The sequence below is a fragment of the Oncorhynchus mykiss genome, chromosome 8 (assembly GCF_013265735.2).
Source record: "Oncorhynchus mykiss isolate Arlee chromosome 8, USDA_OmykA_1.1, whole genome shotgun sequence".
NCBI lineage: Eukaryota > Metazoa > Chordata > Actinopteri > Salmoniformes > Salmonidae > Oncorhynchus > Oncorhynchus mykiss.
The window spans coordinates 88834169-88850587 of NC_048572.1; the positions used below are offsets into that span (position 1 = coordinate 88834169).

Here is a 16419-nt window from a genome sequence, read left to right on the forward strand (position 1 = left end):
CCGGTTTTCTGATCCACGCTCCTACTTAAAAAAAATATGTGACCGACAGATGTACATCTGTATTCCCAGTCGTGAAATCCATAGATTAGGACCAAATTAATTTATTTCAATTGACCGGTTTCCTAATATGAACTGTAACTCAGTAAAAACTTAATTGTTGCATGTTGCATTTATTTTTGTTCAGTAAAACGTTTTTAAAAAAGGCCCAAAAGGCAATGCACTCTCTTCCTCGTGTTCTTGGACAATCCAACTCCCATCCACTCACCTACAGACTAAGCTATTTTCACTTTGGATTATAATTTATTATTGTTATGTTTCGATAGGAAAATGTAGATTGATAAGAGTCCATTGTTATTGGGATCATAAATAACTTGACTACAACAGACAGTAAAAGGACATACAAGCTGTTTATAAAGTAGGTCTGTCACCTCCTAGTGGCCAAATGTCATTGTCACATAGATCTCTATAAGACCACATCATATCCACACCAAAAATACCAGCCTGGTCTCAGACTAGGCGTAACATAGTAAATTTAAATCCGGGACACTCAAATTAGTATTATAATGTTACGGTTACATAATACGGATCGTTACTTAAGGCAAAAAACAAAAGTAGGGTGGTTGATCAAGGTAGATGGGTGGGCAATATAACGCAAACATCTAGCAACCCAAAGGTTGTGAGCTTGAATCTCATCCTGGACAACTTTAGCAACTACTTTCTAGCTACTTAGCATGTTAGCTAACCCTTCCCCTAAACCTTTAACCTAACTCCTAAACATAACCCTAACCCCTAGACTAGCTAATGTTAGCCATCTAGCTAGAATGTAACATATAATTTATTTAGCAAATTCATAACATATACAAAATGGGTGATGGACATCCACAAATTAATACATCACTTACTTACATAGTAACATATCATACTAAAAGGTGCAGCTCGGATTTACGTACAGAATAATACGAAATGACCTGACACCAGGTTGAAACTACAATTTTAAAAAATATTTATTTTTTTATTAAGTTTTCAGCTTTTTTTTCCCACCATCTTTTTTCTTCTTGGGTGAAGCATCTTCCTCTTGGACCACTTCTACAGTCGAGATCCTGACCCTCTTCCTCTTCTTCTCAAGCTCCAGTACATCCTTGACATCTGTTGGGGATGAAGGAAAACAACCACATGATATTCTCATGCGTATTTTTTTCTGGCAATATAGCATTTTAAAACCACCCGAAATATTTTTGTACATAACTTTCTATAAAAAGAGACCTTAATGTTAAGGGTTTCTCTAGTATTCAAGACGTTTACATCCAGCAATTCCACATATTAGATCTTGTCCAACATAATATAATAGAAACAGAATAACTTTCGTTGTGGCAAGTCACGCAGCAACAATTCACACAAATGCCATACGAGACAAACATATGTCACAAGAACCAATTTATCATTCAAAATTGGTTGTAGAACCAAGCCATATTAGACTAGCAGGGCACCTCCACCCAGTAGAACCAAGCCATATTAGACTAGCAGGGCACCTCCACCCAGTAGAACCAAGACATATTAGACTAGCAGGGCTCCTCCACCCAGTAGAACCAAGCCATATTAGACTAGCAGGGCTCCTCCACCCAGTAGAACCAAGCCATATTAGACTAGCAGGGCACCTCCACCCAGTAGAACCAAGCCATATTAGACTAGCAGGGCACCTCCACCCAGTAGAACCAAGCCATATTAGACTAGCAGGGCACCTCCACCCAGTAGAACCAAGCCATATTAGACTAGCAGGGCTCCTCCACCCAGTAGGACCAAGCCATATTAGACTAGCAGGGCTCCTCCACCCAGTAGAACCAAGCCATATTAGACTAGCAGGGCTCCTCCACCCAGTAGAACAAAGCCATATTAGACTAGCAGGGCACCTCCACCCAGTAGAACCAAGCCATATTAGACTAGCAGGGCTCCTCCACCCAGTAGGACCAAGCCATATTAGACTAGCAGGGCTCCTCCACCCAGTAGAACCAAGCCATATTAGACTAGCAGGGCTCCTCCACCCAGTAGGACCAAGCCATATTAGACTAGCAGGGCACCTCTACCCAGTAGAACCAAGCCATATTAGACTAGCAGGGCTCCTCCACCCAGTAGAACCAAGCCATATTAGACTAGCAGGGCACCTCCACCCAGTAGGACCAAGCCATATTAGACTAGCAGGGCTCCTCCACCCAGTAGAACCAAGCCATATTAGACTAGCAGGGCACCTCCACCCAGTAGGACCAAGCCATATTAGACTAGCAGGGCACCTCCACCCAGTAGAACCAAGCCATATTAGACTAGCAGGGCTCCTCCACCCAGTAGGACCAAGCCATATTAGACTAGCAGGGCTCCTCCACCCAGTAGAACCAAGCCATATTAGACTAGCAGGGCACCTCCACCCAGTAGGACCAAGCCATATTAGACTAGCAGGGCTCCTCCACCCAGTAGAACCAAGCCATATTAGACTAGCAGGGCTCCTCCACCCAGTAGAACCAAGCCATATTAGACTAGCAGGGCTCCTCCACCCAGTAGAACCAAGCCATTTTAGACTAGCAGGGCACCTCCACCCAGTAGAACCAAGCCATATTAGACTAGCAGGGCTCCTCCACCCAGTAGAACCAAGCCATATTAGACTAGCAGGGCTCCTCCACCCAGTAGAACCAAGCCATATTAGACTAGCAGGGCTCCTCCACCCAGTAGAACCAAGCCATATTAGACTAGCAGGGCTCCTCCACCCAGTAGAACCAAGCCATATTAGACTAGCAGGGCACCTCCACCCAGAAGAACCAAGCCATATTAGACTAGCAGGGCACCTCCACCCAGTAGAACCAAGCCATATTAGACTAGCAGGGCACCGCCACCCAGTAGAACCAAGCCATATTAGACTAGCAGGGCACCTCCACCCAGTAGAACCAAGCCATATTAGACTAGCAGGGCTCCTCCACCCAGTAGAACCAAGCCATATTAGACTAGCAGGGCTCCTCCACCAAGTAGAACCAAGCCATATTAGACTAGCAGGGCTCCTCCACCCAGTAGAACCAAGCCATATTAGACTAGCAGGGCTCCTCCACCCAGTAGAACCAAGCCATATTAGACTAGCAGGGCTCCTCCACCCAGTAGAACCAAGCCATATTAGACTAGCAGGGCACCTCCACCCAGTAGGACCAAGCCATATTAGACTAGCAGGGCTCCTCCACCCAGTAGAACCAAGCCATATTAGACTAGCAGGGCACCTCCACCCAGTAGAACCAAGCCATATTAGACTAGCAGGGCTCCTCCACCCAGTAGAACCAAGCCATATTAGACTAGCAGGGCTCCTCCACCCAGATTGACTCAGGTGTGAATTCTTATGTAAATGACATATTTTTGTATTTAATTCTTTCAATACATTTTCTAAAAACATGTTTTCACTTTGTCACTATGGGGTATCGTGTGCAGAAAATATAGATATTTAATCCATTTTGAATTTTGTAACAACAAAATGTGGAATAAATCAAGAGGTCTGAATGCTTTTCTGAAGGCACCGGAGCCATGAGGGGAACCCCCTAGTATAACTTAGCGTTTGCTTTTAGTTCCCTTAAAAGTGTCACAGCTCGTAAACGTATCAATATTTATCTTCTAAAAGGAGCTATGACATAGCCAATAAATATTTGGCACAACTTTGGATTTCACCCGTCTCATTATCGAATGGTTTACACTGTTTGGAAGTTGACGGCCTGAGGTTATCTTCTTCTCCAGCTGGAACATGTTCCAGGACTCGTTCTGCCCCTGAACAAGGCAGTTAACCCACTGTTCCTAGGCCAGGTTAACCCACTGTTCCTAGACCAGTTAACCCACTGTCCCTAGACCAGTTAACCCACTGTCCCTAGACCAGTTAACCCACTGTTCCTAGACCAGTTAACCCACTGTTCCTAGACCAGTTAACCCACTGTTCCTAGACCAGTTAACCCACTGTTCCTAGACCAGTTAACCCACTGTTCCTAGACCAGTTAACCCACTGTTCCTAGACCAGTTAACCCACTGTTCCTAGACCAGTTAACCCACTGTTCCTAGACCAGTTAACCCACTGTTCCTAGGCCGCCATTGAAAATAAGAATTTGGGCCTCCCGGGTGGCGCAGTGGTTAAGGGCGCTGTACTGCAGCGCCAGCTGTGCCATCAGAGTCCCTGGGTTCGCGCTGGGCTCGCGCTGGGCTCTGTCGTAACCGGCCGCGACTGGGAGGTCCGTGGGGCGACGCACAATTGGCCTAGCGTCGTCCGGGTTAGGGAGGGATTGGTCGGTAGGGGTGTCCTTGTCTCATCGCGCACCAGCGACTCCTGTGGCGGGCCGGGCGCAGTGCGCGCTAGCCAAGGTTGCCAGGTGCACGGTGTAGCCTCCGACACATTGGTGCGGCTGGCTTCCGGGTTGGATGCGCGCTGTGTTAAGAAGCAGTGCGGCTTGGTTGGGTTGTGTATCGGAGGACGCATGACTTTCAACCTTCGTCTCTCCCGAGCCCGTACGAGACAAGATAGTAGCTACTACAACAATTGGATACCATGAAAAAGGGGTAAAATTCAACAAAAAAATAAAATTAAAATAAAATAAAAAAATAAGAATTTGTTCTTAACTTTCTTATAATAAAATTAAAAAATAAATATATAAATAAATGTATAACACTAACACTAATAATGATGAAAAGCCAAACCAGGACTGGGGTAATTTGTGGTTCTTCATTCACCCTGGTGACCCAAAATGTTGTTTATTTTTCTACTACATAACTGATTAATAGAATCAGGTGTTTAGTACTGGGGCAAAAACTACCATGTGCGCCATTTTGGCACCGGGACCAGGATGCGTGTGCATGACAGTCACTTTGGGAAAAAATGCTAAAATGGCATATTATTATTATTGATTAAGAATTAGACAGTCCAGTACCGTGAGACGTGGTAGGTTCTGTTTTGACCTCTGGGGGAGGCTCCTGTAGAGTGGTGGGCTTCCACACGGCCAGACAGGTCAACCGAGCTGTAGTATTCACCTTCCCCAGGAGGACCGGAGGCTCCAAGGACTGGAACACAACAGACGACCACCGGATCAGAGAAGAGAACACAGCGTTTAGTGCCATCGTGTCAACTCTTGGAATCGTCATGGTTACTTAAAAAGACGAGTAGCAACACAGACAACCGTGAATATAGATGACATCACTGATGAATGATACAATGTCATCCTCTTTAGAGCAACATTACTGTTCATCAACCCTGGGAACCCTCTAGTCCTACCAGAGACAGTGTGTAAATGCTTGGTCCTACCAGAGACAGTGTGTAAATGCTTGGTCCTACCAGAGACAGTGTGTAAATGCTTGGTCTGGTCCTACCAGAGAGTGTGTAAATGCTTGGTCTAGTCCTACCAGAGACAGTGTGTAAATGCTTGGTCTAGTCCTACCAGAGACAGTGTGTAAATGCTTGGTCTAGTCCTACCAGAGACAGTGTGTAAATGCTTGGTCCTACCAGAGACAGTGTGTAAATGCTTGGTCTAGTCCTACCAGAGACAGTGTGTAAATGCTTGGTCCTACCAGAGACAGTGTGTAAATGCTTGGTCTAGTCCTACCAGAGACAGTGTGTAAATGCTTGGTCTAGTCCTACCAGAGACAGTGTGTAAATGCTTGGTCCTACCAGAGACAGTGTGTAAATGCTTGGTCTAGTCCTACCAGAGACAGTGTGTAAATGCTTGGTCTAGTCCTACAGAGACGGTGTGTAAATGCTTGGTACTACCAGAGACAGTGTGTAAATGCTTGGTCTAGTCCTACCAGAGACAGTGTGTAAATGCTTGGTCCTACCAGAGACAGTGTGTAAATGCTTGGTCTAGTCCTACCAGAGACAGTGTGTAAATGCTTGGTCCTACCAGAGACAGTGTGTAAATGCTTGGTCTAGTCCTACCAGAGACGCTGTGTAAATGCTTGGTCTAGTCCTACCAGAGACAGTGTGTAAATGCTTGGTCCTACCAGAGACAGTGTGTAAATGCTTGGTCTAGTCCTACCAGAGACAGTGTGTAAATGCTTGGTCTAGTCCTACCAGAGACAGTGTGTAAATGCTTGGTCCTACCAGAGACAGTGTGTAAATGCTTGGTCTAGTCCTACCAGAGACAGTGTGTAAATGCTTGGTCCTACCAGAGACAGTGTGTAAATGCTTGGTCCTACCAGAGACAGTGTATAAATGCTTGGTCTTGTCATGCAGGGCTCTCATGGAAGACCACTTGGTCTCAATGGGACACCCCCTGCCTAAATAAAATACAAATTCCACCTACAGGCCGTTGAGGGTCACAGTGAACGAAAGCAGAGGACAGGTAGACAGGTGGTACACACCTCAAGGACAGGTAGACAGGTGGTACACACCTCAAGGACAGGTAGACAGGTGATACACACCTCAAGGACAGGTAGACAGGTGGTACACACCTCAAGGTTAAGTTTCCACATTTTGATGAAGCCATCGTTTGACGCCGTCACCAGAACACAGAAGTCATCCACGGTGAAACTGTCCACCGATTTCACCCTGACAGAGGTGAAGACAATATTCAGCACAACTTATTCCCCAAAATTACCAAGAAAACATCCAAGAATTCTATTAAATCATACAATTAAAATGTACATAATGATTACAGGAAGGAAGCAGCGAAACCATAGATATTAATTCTACGTACCTGGTTTCATGAGCCTCGAACTCACAGAGCACCTTCTGAGTGTTGATGTCACACAGCCTGACTGTCTCGTCGTCCCCAGCTATGGCCAGGATGGAATTCTGATGACAAACAAACCAATTACTCCATACAAAAAGGGACAACAAAACTAACGGCTACTTCTAAGTGGACAAAGGTCGCTTCCCTTCTCACATTCATCCATCCTGTTTCTTTACTGTTCTGCGTATGTGTGTGTTCTACGTGTGATTTTACCTAGAGTGGTGTGTATCAAGTCTAGTGACCACCATTAACCTGCATCTTGACTGACACAAATATACCATGTGTATTAAGCATTACTCTTAATATTGCTCACCATTGTGTTGATCACTCTGAACTAAATATAAAACTTTAGTGATCTTACATTATCCTTAACAAAAGCCCAGAACCCCTAGCCTTCTGGATAAGAGCCCATAACCCCTAGCCTTCTGGATAAGAGCCCAGAACCCCTAGCCTTCTGGATAAGAGCCCAGAACCCCTAGCCTTCTGGATAAGAGCCCAGAACCCCTAGCCTTCTGGATAAGAGCCCAGAACCCCTAGCCTTCTGGATAAGAGCCCATAACCCCTAGCCTTCTGGATAAGAGCCCATAACCCATAGCCTTCTGGATAAGAGCCCAGAACCCCTAGCCTTCTGGATAAGAGCCCAGAACCCCTAGCCTTCTGGATAAGAGCCCAGAACCCCTAGCCTTCTGGATAAGAGCCCAGAACCCCTAGCCTTCTGGATAAGAGCCCAGAACCCCTAGCCTTCTGGATAAGAGCCCAGAACCCCTAGCCTTCTGGATAAGAGCCCAGAACCCCTAGCCTTCTGGATAAGAGCCCAGAACCCCTAGCCTTCTGGATAAGAGCCCAGAACCCCTAGCCTTCTGGATAAGAGCCCAGAACCCCTAGCCTTCTGGATAAGAGCCCAGAACCCCTAGCCTTCTGGATAAGAGCCCAGAACCTCTAGCCTTCTCGATAAGAGCCCAGAACCCCTAGCCTTCTCGATAAGAGCCCAGAACCCCTAGCCTTTTCGATAAGAGCCCAGAACCACTAGCCTTCTCGATAAGAGCCCAGAACCCTAGCCTTCTGGGTAAAGCCCAGAACTCACAGTGAGGAACTTGATGGATGAGATCCTCTTGGGGTTGATGATGGTTGATGTCAGAGTCGCTGTTTCCAGGTCATAAACGTCCACCTTGTCGCCGATCACGACCACATACTTATCCCCCTCGGGAGACCACTTCACTATCACCGCATCTAGAGGAGAGGGAGTTAGAGACAAAATGGCCGTGACTATTTTACATATACAAAATGTGTCAAATACTGAAGCTTGGGGCGACAGGGTAGCCTAGTGGTTAGAGCGTTGGACTAGTAACCGGAAGGTTGCGAGTTCAAACCCCCGAGCTGACAAGGTACAAATCTGTCGTTCTGCCCCTGAACAGGCAGTTAACCCACTGTTCCTAGGCCGTCATTGAAAATAAGAATGTGTTCTTAACTGACTTGCCTAGTAAAATAAAAGGTCAAATTAAAAACATTAAATGTGTAATGGGTACATGGTCAGATTGAGTGATAACTTACTCTGTTTAATGTTTTTGATGAAAGCCGATCTTCCGTCGATTAGATTCCACGTTCTGCAACCACAAAAACCGTCAGTCAACTTTAGTTCCTAGAGAATGTTTCGAACACCTACAACAAGAACCAAAAATGTACTCAAAAACAGAAAGCAAACCGGAGTGTCTTGTCTGTGCCGACAGTCAGGGCCAGTTTCCCTGAGGGATGGACGGACAGTGACGTAACTTGACCTCTGAGGAGAAGAAATAAAACACGTACGTTAGTGCTGGGATGGAACAAAGACCTGCACATTATTCCCTTAGCTTCCCATGACCCCTTAGAGTTGGCGACCTTAATGGATCGACGTGTTAATCCCGTAGGTCATTAGGTTTCCATCCAATAGTATCTGTATTATAAATACACTGAACCAGAATGTAAACGCAACATGTTAAGTGTTGGTCTCGTGTTTTATGAGCTGAAATAAAACATCCCAGAAATGGTCCATACGGCACAAAAATGTTCTTTCTCTGAAACGTTGGGCACAAATTTGTTTACATCCCTTTTTAGTGAGCATTTCTCCTTCGCCAAGATAATCCACCCACCTGACAGGTGTGGCATATCCAGAAGCTGATTAAACAGCATGATCATTAATTACACACCTTCTTCTAGGGACAATAAAAGGCCACTAAAATGTGCAGTTTTGTCACACAACACAATTCCACAGATGTCCCAAGTTTTGTTTTGGCATGCTGAATGCAGGAATGTCCATCAGAGATGTTGCCAGAGAATTGAATAGTAATTTCTCGACCATAAGCTGCATCCAACGTTGTTTTAGACAATTTGGCAGAACGTTCAACCGGCCTCGCATCCACAGACCACGGCCTCGCATCCACAGACCACGGCCTCGCATCCACAGACCACGGCCTCGCATCCACAGACCACGGCCTCGCATCCACAGACCACGGCCTCGCATCCACAGACCACGGCCTCGCATCCACAGACCACGGCCTCGCATCCACAGACCACGGCCTCGCATCCACAGACCACGGCCTCGCATCCACAGACCACGGCCTCGCATCCACAGACCACGGCCTCGCATCCACAGACCACGGCCTCGCATCCACAGACCACGGCCTCGCATCCACAGACCACGGCCTCGCATCCACAGACCACGGTCTCGCATCCACAGACCACGGCCTCGCATCCACAGACTCGCAACCACAGACCACGGCCTCGCATCCACAGACCACGGCCTCGCATCCACGGCCTCGCATCCACAGACCACGGCCTCGCATCCACAGACCACGGCCTCGCATCCACAGACCACGGCCTCGCATCCACAGACCACGGCCTCGCATCCACAGACCACGGCCTCGCATCCACAGACCACGGCCTCGCATCCACAGACCACGGCCTCGCATCCACAGACCACGGCCTCGCATCCACAGACCACGGCCTCGCATCCACAGACCACGGCCTCGCATCCACAGACCACGGCCTCGCATCCACAGACCACGCATCCACAGACCACGGCCTCGCATCCACAGACCACGGCCTCGCATCCACGGCCTCGCATCCACAGACCACGGCCTCACATCCACAGACCACGGCCTCACATCCACAGACCACGGCCTCGCATCCACGGCCTCGCATCCACAGACCACGGCCTCACATCCACAGACCACGCATCCACAGACCTCGCATCCACAGACCACGGCATCCTGACCGGTTGCATCACCGCCTGGTATGGCAACTGCTCAGCATCTGACCGTAAGGCGTTACAGGGGGTAGTGCGTACGGCCCAGTACATCACTGGGGCCAAGCTTCCTGCCATCCAGAACCTACATACTCGGCGGTGTCAGACTCCAGTCACCCAAGTCAGAGACTGTTCTCTCTGCTTCCGCTAAGGCAAATGGTACCGGAGCATCAAGTCTAGGTCCAAAAGGCTTCTTAACAGCTTCTACCACCAAGACATAAGACTGCTGAACACTTAATGAAATGTCCACCCGGACTATTTACATTGACAATTCCCCCCTTTATTTTTACACTGCTGCTGCTCGCTGTTAATCTATGCATAGTCACTTCACCCCTACCTATATGTACAAATCACCTCAACTCACCTGTACCCCCGCACACTGACTCTGTACCCCCTGTATATATAGCCTCGTTGTTATTTTATTACTTTTGTTTATTTAGTAAATAACCAACTGCACTGTTGGTTCAGGGCTTGTCTGTTGTATTCGGCCCATGTGACAAATAAAATGGCATTTGACGTGATTATTTTATATATGTCATGACTTTACGCACATAAAAAAAAAACATTAAGAAATAGTGGATGGAAACATGCTTAGTTTGACACTATATATTGAGAATCATGTCTGTCGGTGGGGGTTGCAAAATTCTGCTGACTTCCCAGAAATCCCGGTTTCGAAGATTCCAGGATTCAGAAGGGAATAAGCAGACATGCGGAATCTTCCAACCGGGATTTCTGGAAAAACCTAATCATTTCTGTGAGAGTGACAACTTACTTGTGTGCTCTGATGGACTTAAGACACTCCCAGTTCCTGGTGCTCCAAACACACAGCAGCCCGTCCTGTCCTCCACTCAGCAGGTGGGAGGAGCCATAGAACTCCAGACATGAAATGGTACCTGAACAAAGATCATAACAATGAAAACTGGGTCAGAGGTACTAAAGTCCTCTTACAGCAGCCGCAACACTTAGGGGAACAATATTTCAATCGATATTAGTGGCTTGCCATGCCTAAAGACCATGGGCCACACAATAATGTGTCAGTGACTTAATCAAACCTGCATGTCGAAAGAATAGACAGTCAAAACTTAGCCATTGAAGTCATAAATTAATGTTGGATGCAGTTAGTGAGGTACCTTCAAGATCGTCAGATTGGGAACCGATTGTTGCTGTAGCAGGTGAGATTCTGCAGCTCTCAAAACCTGAACATTACTAGACTGATTTCCAAAAAGTGGTTTTCCTGAACTCACCGTCACGATGCAGAAACATTTTCTATGCTCTTTCTCTTACAAAAATGTTTTTCCCTACTGGAGTAAATGGTTCCATTGCTAAACATTTTGCTACAGTGTTCGACTAATGAATACACCCCTGACGCAGCAGAGTTCCATGTTCAACCCTCTTCTTCATGTCATCTCTCTTACCGTCGTGATGCAGCAGAGCTCCATGTTCAACCCTCTTCTTCATGTCGTAGATCTGGATGGTCTCGTCTCTGCTTCCTGTAGCGATATACCTCTCGCTGGTGGCCACCGCGGACACTGAGGCAGTGTGGGCATGGTGGGTGAAGTCTGCTGTGGCTGTCCACTCCTGCAGATAGACAATACAGCAATGAGACCTGCTTCCAAACATATGGCAATGGAGGTTTGATCAATAGAGGCAATACAGGTATACATTATATTAGCAGTTTAGCGGTGGAAGCTAACGCCTTTATCAAAGGGGCAATAGAGTGATGAATAACATTACCATTAGGTTCACAGTGAGTTTGGATTAAACTGAAAAACTGTCTAAAGATCAACACCCCCCTCCCAATGTTACTGGAAGAGTCATGGGACTTGTAACGTTACAGCCACACCAACATTCTTAATTTAAAATGAATCCTAGAAGTATTGGTTTACACCTTTTTTTAAGTATTTGTAATCTTATTACAACATGTTTGCTGGTAACGTCACGGATTAGTTCGTTTCGGTGTCATCCGTTACATACTCCCCGACTCTGTTAACTAACGTTAATCGGTTCGCAAAAGGTAAACAGTATAGTTTGTCATATATACAGGACAATCAGGTATCAAAATCCAAGCTGAGTAACTAAAGCAACATACCTCTTCACCTGTAGACACCCGGTAACCAAAGGCGATCTGCTCGTAACTTCCAGCAATGAGCTCTATTACGGGCCCCATGCTGTCCTAACGATGAATGCTACAGTAACTAACAAATAACCTTTCTCACGTGTTTCTGTTGAGATTATTCCGACTCTGTCACCGGAAACAATCAAAACCAGTAAAGGGTAACTGTTGTAACTTACGTGCAAAACATGAGCTGAAAGAAATATGATTTTAACTAGCTAGAAACAGTTGCTAGAAAAACGATTTCGTGCTTGAAAACACATGTCCCCCAGATTGACGGTACGCGCATGCGTGAGGGTAATATTCACTTCCGAGTTCGACATTCTGGGATTTCAAAATATAAGTCCAAATCACGTTGGGTGCGTCTCTTCTCAGTGATGTTTCATGCAGTCCTAATTTCGTTTGCCTACAAGTAAATCAGGCCTATAATAATGAAATAATACAATACATAGAATAAAATATAATGAAGTGAATGTAATAATAATTTATTTATTTCACCTTTATTTAACCAAGTAGGCTAGTTGAGAACACCTTTATTTAACCAGGTAGGCCAGTTGAGAACAAGTTCTCATTTACAACTGCGACCTGGCCAAGATAAAGCAAAGCAGTGTGACACAGACAACGACACAGAGTTACACATGGAATAAACAAACGTACAGTCAATAACACAGTAGACAAACTGCAAATGGCGTGAGGAGGTAAGGCAATAAATAGGCCATGGTAGCGTAGTAATTACAATTTATACAGACTTCTGACTCAGATATCATGTGCAATCTCATGACTGGAATTGACAGCAGGATTTTACTCACGAAGAAAATGATACAAAAGCCTAACTCAGCTTTGGTTAAACGGGCTTAAAGTCGTCTGAGTCATCTCACGGTCCTTGCTGTTCTGGATCCTTGTGACATCGCTACCCCGCATTGAAGAAGGGCTGGTATTATGTATGGGCTGGTATTATGGGATGGTGTTATGTGGCCTTGTCCGCTCTACCATACCTCGTTGCCTGTCCAAATAAAATATTCACAATAACCCCGTTTCTACCCAACCTTTTTATACGAGTAAAGTACGTGGGATAATACATGTCATGACAGACCTGTTGGTGAACAGAACATTTGCGGGTAAACTTTATAAATGTCATAAAACAAAATAAGTTAGACAAGGTGGGTTATTTTTGTGTCGGTAAAATGAATTATATGATATCCCACTCTTAACGAATTAAAAAAGGAAGGTTTGCTGGTACACTGTTCAGGTCCCTGCTTCCACTAAACTAAATTCATGTTTTTGCCAAAATTATATGATTACACCTGTCTAAATAAAACCATTCAAAATACTGCACCAAAAAACACAGAGGATCATTAGTTTCTGTAAGAACACAGGTGTGGATTCAAATCACAAGGGCGGGTCTATGCCTATATTGGGAAGCCCACAATTTGGGCAATGTGTGGCAATAGGCCTAGCTGATTAATGAGCTGTGGCTGTCATTGAAAAGCATCTAAAATACGTGTTCATTAAGTTTTATATAACCAGGGGAGCCCAATTGAGACCAAGGTCTCATTTGCAATGGTGCCCCGAGGACATCAAATAAAAGATCATTCGACAAGATACAAGACAGAATAACAAGATACAATAACGAGGACATTACATTAGAACATCATAAAAACAAATTATTCAAGTCAATCAATCAAAACAATTGCACAACTAGGTCAACTAATTTATCATCAGGGTTTTAAACTGCCCCAGTGGGACCAGGGAATCCAAATGTAATGAATTTTAAAAAACAAATCCAAAAGAGTATTGAAACTAAAAACACATTTCCCCACGTCAAAAAATGTGGACACACCTGCTCATTCAAGGGTTTTTCTTTATTTTTACTATTTTCAGTGAAGACATAAAAACTATAAAATAACACATATGGAATCATGAAGTGTTAAACAAATCTAAATACATTTCATATTTGAGATTCTTCAAAGTAGCCACCCTTTGCCTTGATGACAGCATTGTACACTCTTAGCATTCTCTCAACCAGCTTCATGAGGTCGTCACCTGGAATTAATTTCAATTAACAGGTGTGCCTTGTTAATTTGTGTAATTTCTTTCCTTCTTAATGCATTTGAGCCAATCAGTTGTATTGTGACAAGGTAGGGGGGGGGGGGGGTATACAGAAGATAGCCCTATTTGGTAAAAGACCAAGTCCATATTATGGGAAGAACAGCTCAAATGAGCAAAGAGAAACAACAGTCCATCATTACTTTAAGACATGAAGGTCAATGCGGAAAATTTCAAGAACTTTGAAAGTTTCTTCAAGTGCAGTCTGGAAAACCATCAAGCACTATGATGAAACTGGCTCTCATGAGGACCGCCACAGGAAAGGAAGACCCAGAGTTACCTCTGCTGCAGAGGATCAGTTCATTAGAGTTACCTGTCTCTCATGAGGACCACCACAGGAAAGGACGACCCAGAGTTACCTCTGCTGCAGAGGATCAGTTCATTAGAGTTACCTGTCTCTCATGAGGACCACCACAGGAAAGGAAGACCCAGAGTTACCTCTGCTGCAGAGGATAAGTTCATTAGAGTTACCTGTCTCTCATGAGGACCACCACAGGAAAGGAAGACCCAGAGTTACCTCTGCTGCAGGGGACAAGTTCATTAGAGTTACCAGCCTCAGAAATTGCAGCTCAAATAAATGCTTCACAGAGTTCAAGTAACAGACACATCTCAACATCAACTGTTCAGAGGAGACTGCGTGAATCAGGCCTTCATGGTTGAATTGCTGTAAAGAAACCAATACTAAAGGACACCAATAAGAAGAAGATACTTGCTTGGGCCAAGAAACACGAGTAATGGACATTAGACCGGTGGAAAGCTGTCCTTTGATCTGATGAGTCCACAATTAGAGATTTTTGGTTCCAAACACCGTGTCTTTGTGAGAAGCAGAGTAGGTGAACGGATGATCTCCACATGAGTGGTTCCCACCGTGAAGCAAGGAGGAGGAGGTGTGATGGTGCTTTGCTGGTGACACTGTTGGTGATTTATTTAAAATTCAAGGCACACTTAACCAGCATGGCTACCACAGCATTCTGCAGTGATGTTCCATCCCATCTGGTTTGCGCTTAGTAGTAATAGTGGTAGTGGTGGTTAGTATTGGGCTTAAACTGTCAAACTATCAATCAAATATTGTGGTTGATGAGGGGATGCGACTTCCGACCTAGGATTTGAATATCACACCCACTATTCTGAGTGGCTGGGGCATTACCACATGTTGAATGTAAATATCACACCCACTATTCTGAATGTCTGGGGCATTACCACATGTTGAATGTAAATATCACACCCACTATTCTGAGTGGCTGGGGCATTACCACATGTTGAATGTAAATATCACACCCACTATTCTGAGTGGCTGGGGCATTACCACATGTTGAATGTAAATATCACACCCACTATTCTGAGTGGCTGGGGCATTACCACATGTTGAATGTAAATATCACACCCACTATTCTGAATGTCTGGGGCATTACCACATGTTGAATGTAAATATCACACCCACTATTCTGAGTGGCTGGGGCATTACCACATGTTGAATGTAAATATCACACCCACTATTCTGAGTGACTGGGGCATTACCACATGTTGAATGTAAATATCACACCCACTATTCTGATTACAGTGTTGTAGATGGGAGGAGGGATCCTAGTGTCTGTGTGCAGACATGTTGTGAAAGGTGTTGGTTGGAGTGACATAGACTATTGTGTTGATCAAGGGGCTTGTACTGTGACCTATGGTGACACAGTGGGGGTTGATGTGATGAGTCAGTTAGGATGGGAGTTCCATGTCTGGGCATAACCCCTATACTCCATTGTCCAATTTCATTAACCAGTGAGAATGTTTACATTTGTGATGGGCTCGCCAGGAGGGGGTGGGGTTGTGTGTCGGTGTGTATTGGTGGGGAGGGGCTGATGATGTGGGTCCGGACAGTTCAACTTTAAAAAAAAATGCTAATCTTGTGATTTATGAGTGGGCGGGACTTCACACCAGGATGTAAATATCACACCCACTGTCCTGATTGGCTTAGAGTTCAAACCACACATACCGGTTTTTCACATTCCACCGTGGTGATACTCAGGGTCTGACTGAAACTAGGTCAATCAATCAATCAATCAATCAAATGTATTTATGAAGCCCTTCTTACATCAGCTGATATCTCAAAGTGCTGTATACAAACCCAGCCTAAAACCCCAAACAGCAAGCAATGCAGGTGAAGAAGCACGGTGGCTAGGAAAAACTCCCTAGAAAGGCCAAAA

At 45.2% G+C, this 16419-nt stretch overlaps 1 protein-coding gene across 1 annotated transcript; it reads right to left on the reverse strand.

The window, feature by feature from the left end:
• Nucleotides 1–388: 388 nt before the first annotated feature.
• On the reverse strand, nt 389–12433 carry pak1ip1 (PAK1 interacting protein 1). Its single transcript, XM_036986693.1, has 10 exons — nt 12095–12433; nt 11421–11583; nt 10778–10898; nt 8428–8502; nt 8277–8329; nt 7810–7955; nt 6690–6787; nt 6445–6541; nt 4932–5061; nt 389–1146 (listed from the first exon to the last, which is right to left on the reverse strand). The coding sequence occupies exons 1-10, from the start codon at nt 12170–12172 to the stop codon at nt 1016–1018; spliced, it is 1092 nt and encodes a 363-aa protein (XP_036842588.1). The 5' UTR covers nt 12173–12433; the 3' UTR covers nt 389–1015.
• Nucleotides 12434–16419: the final 3986 nt, after the last annotated feature.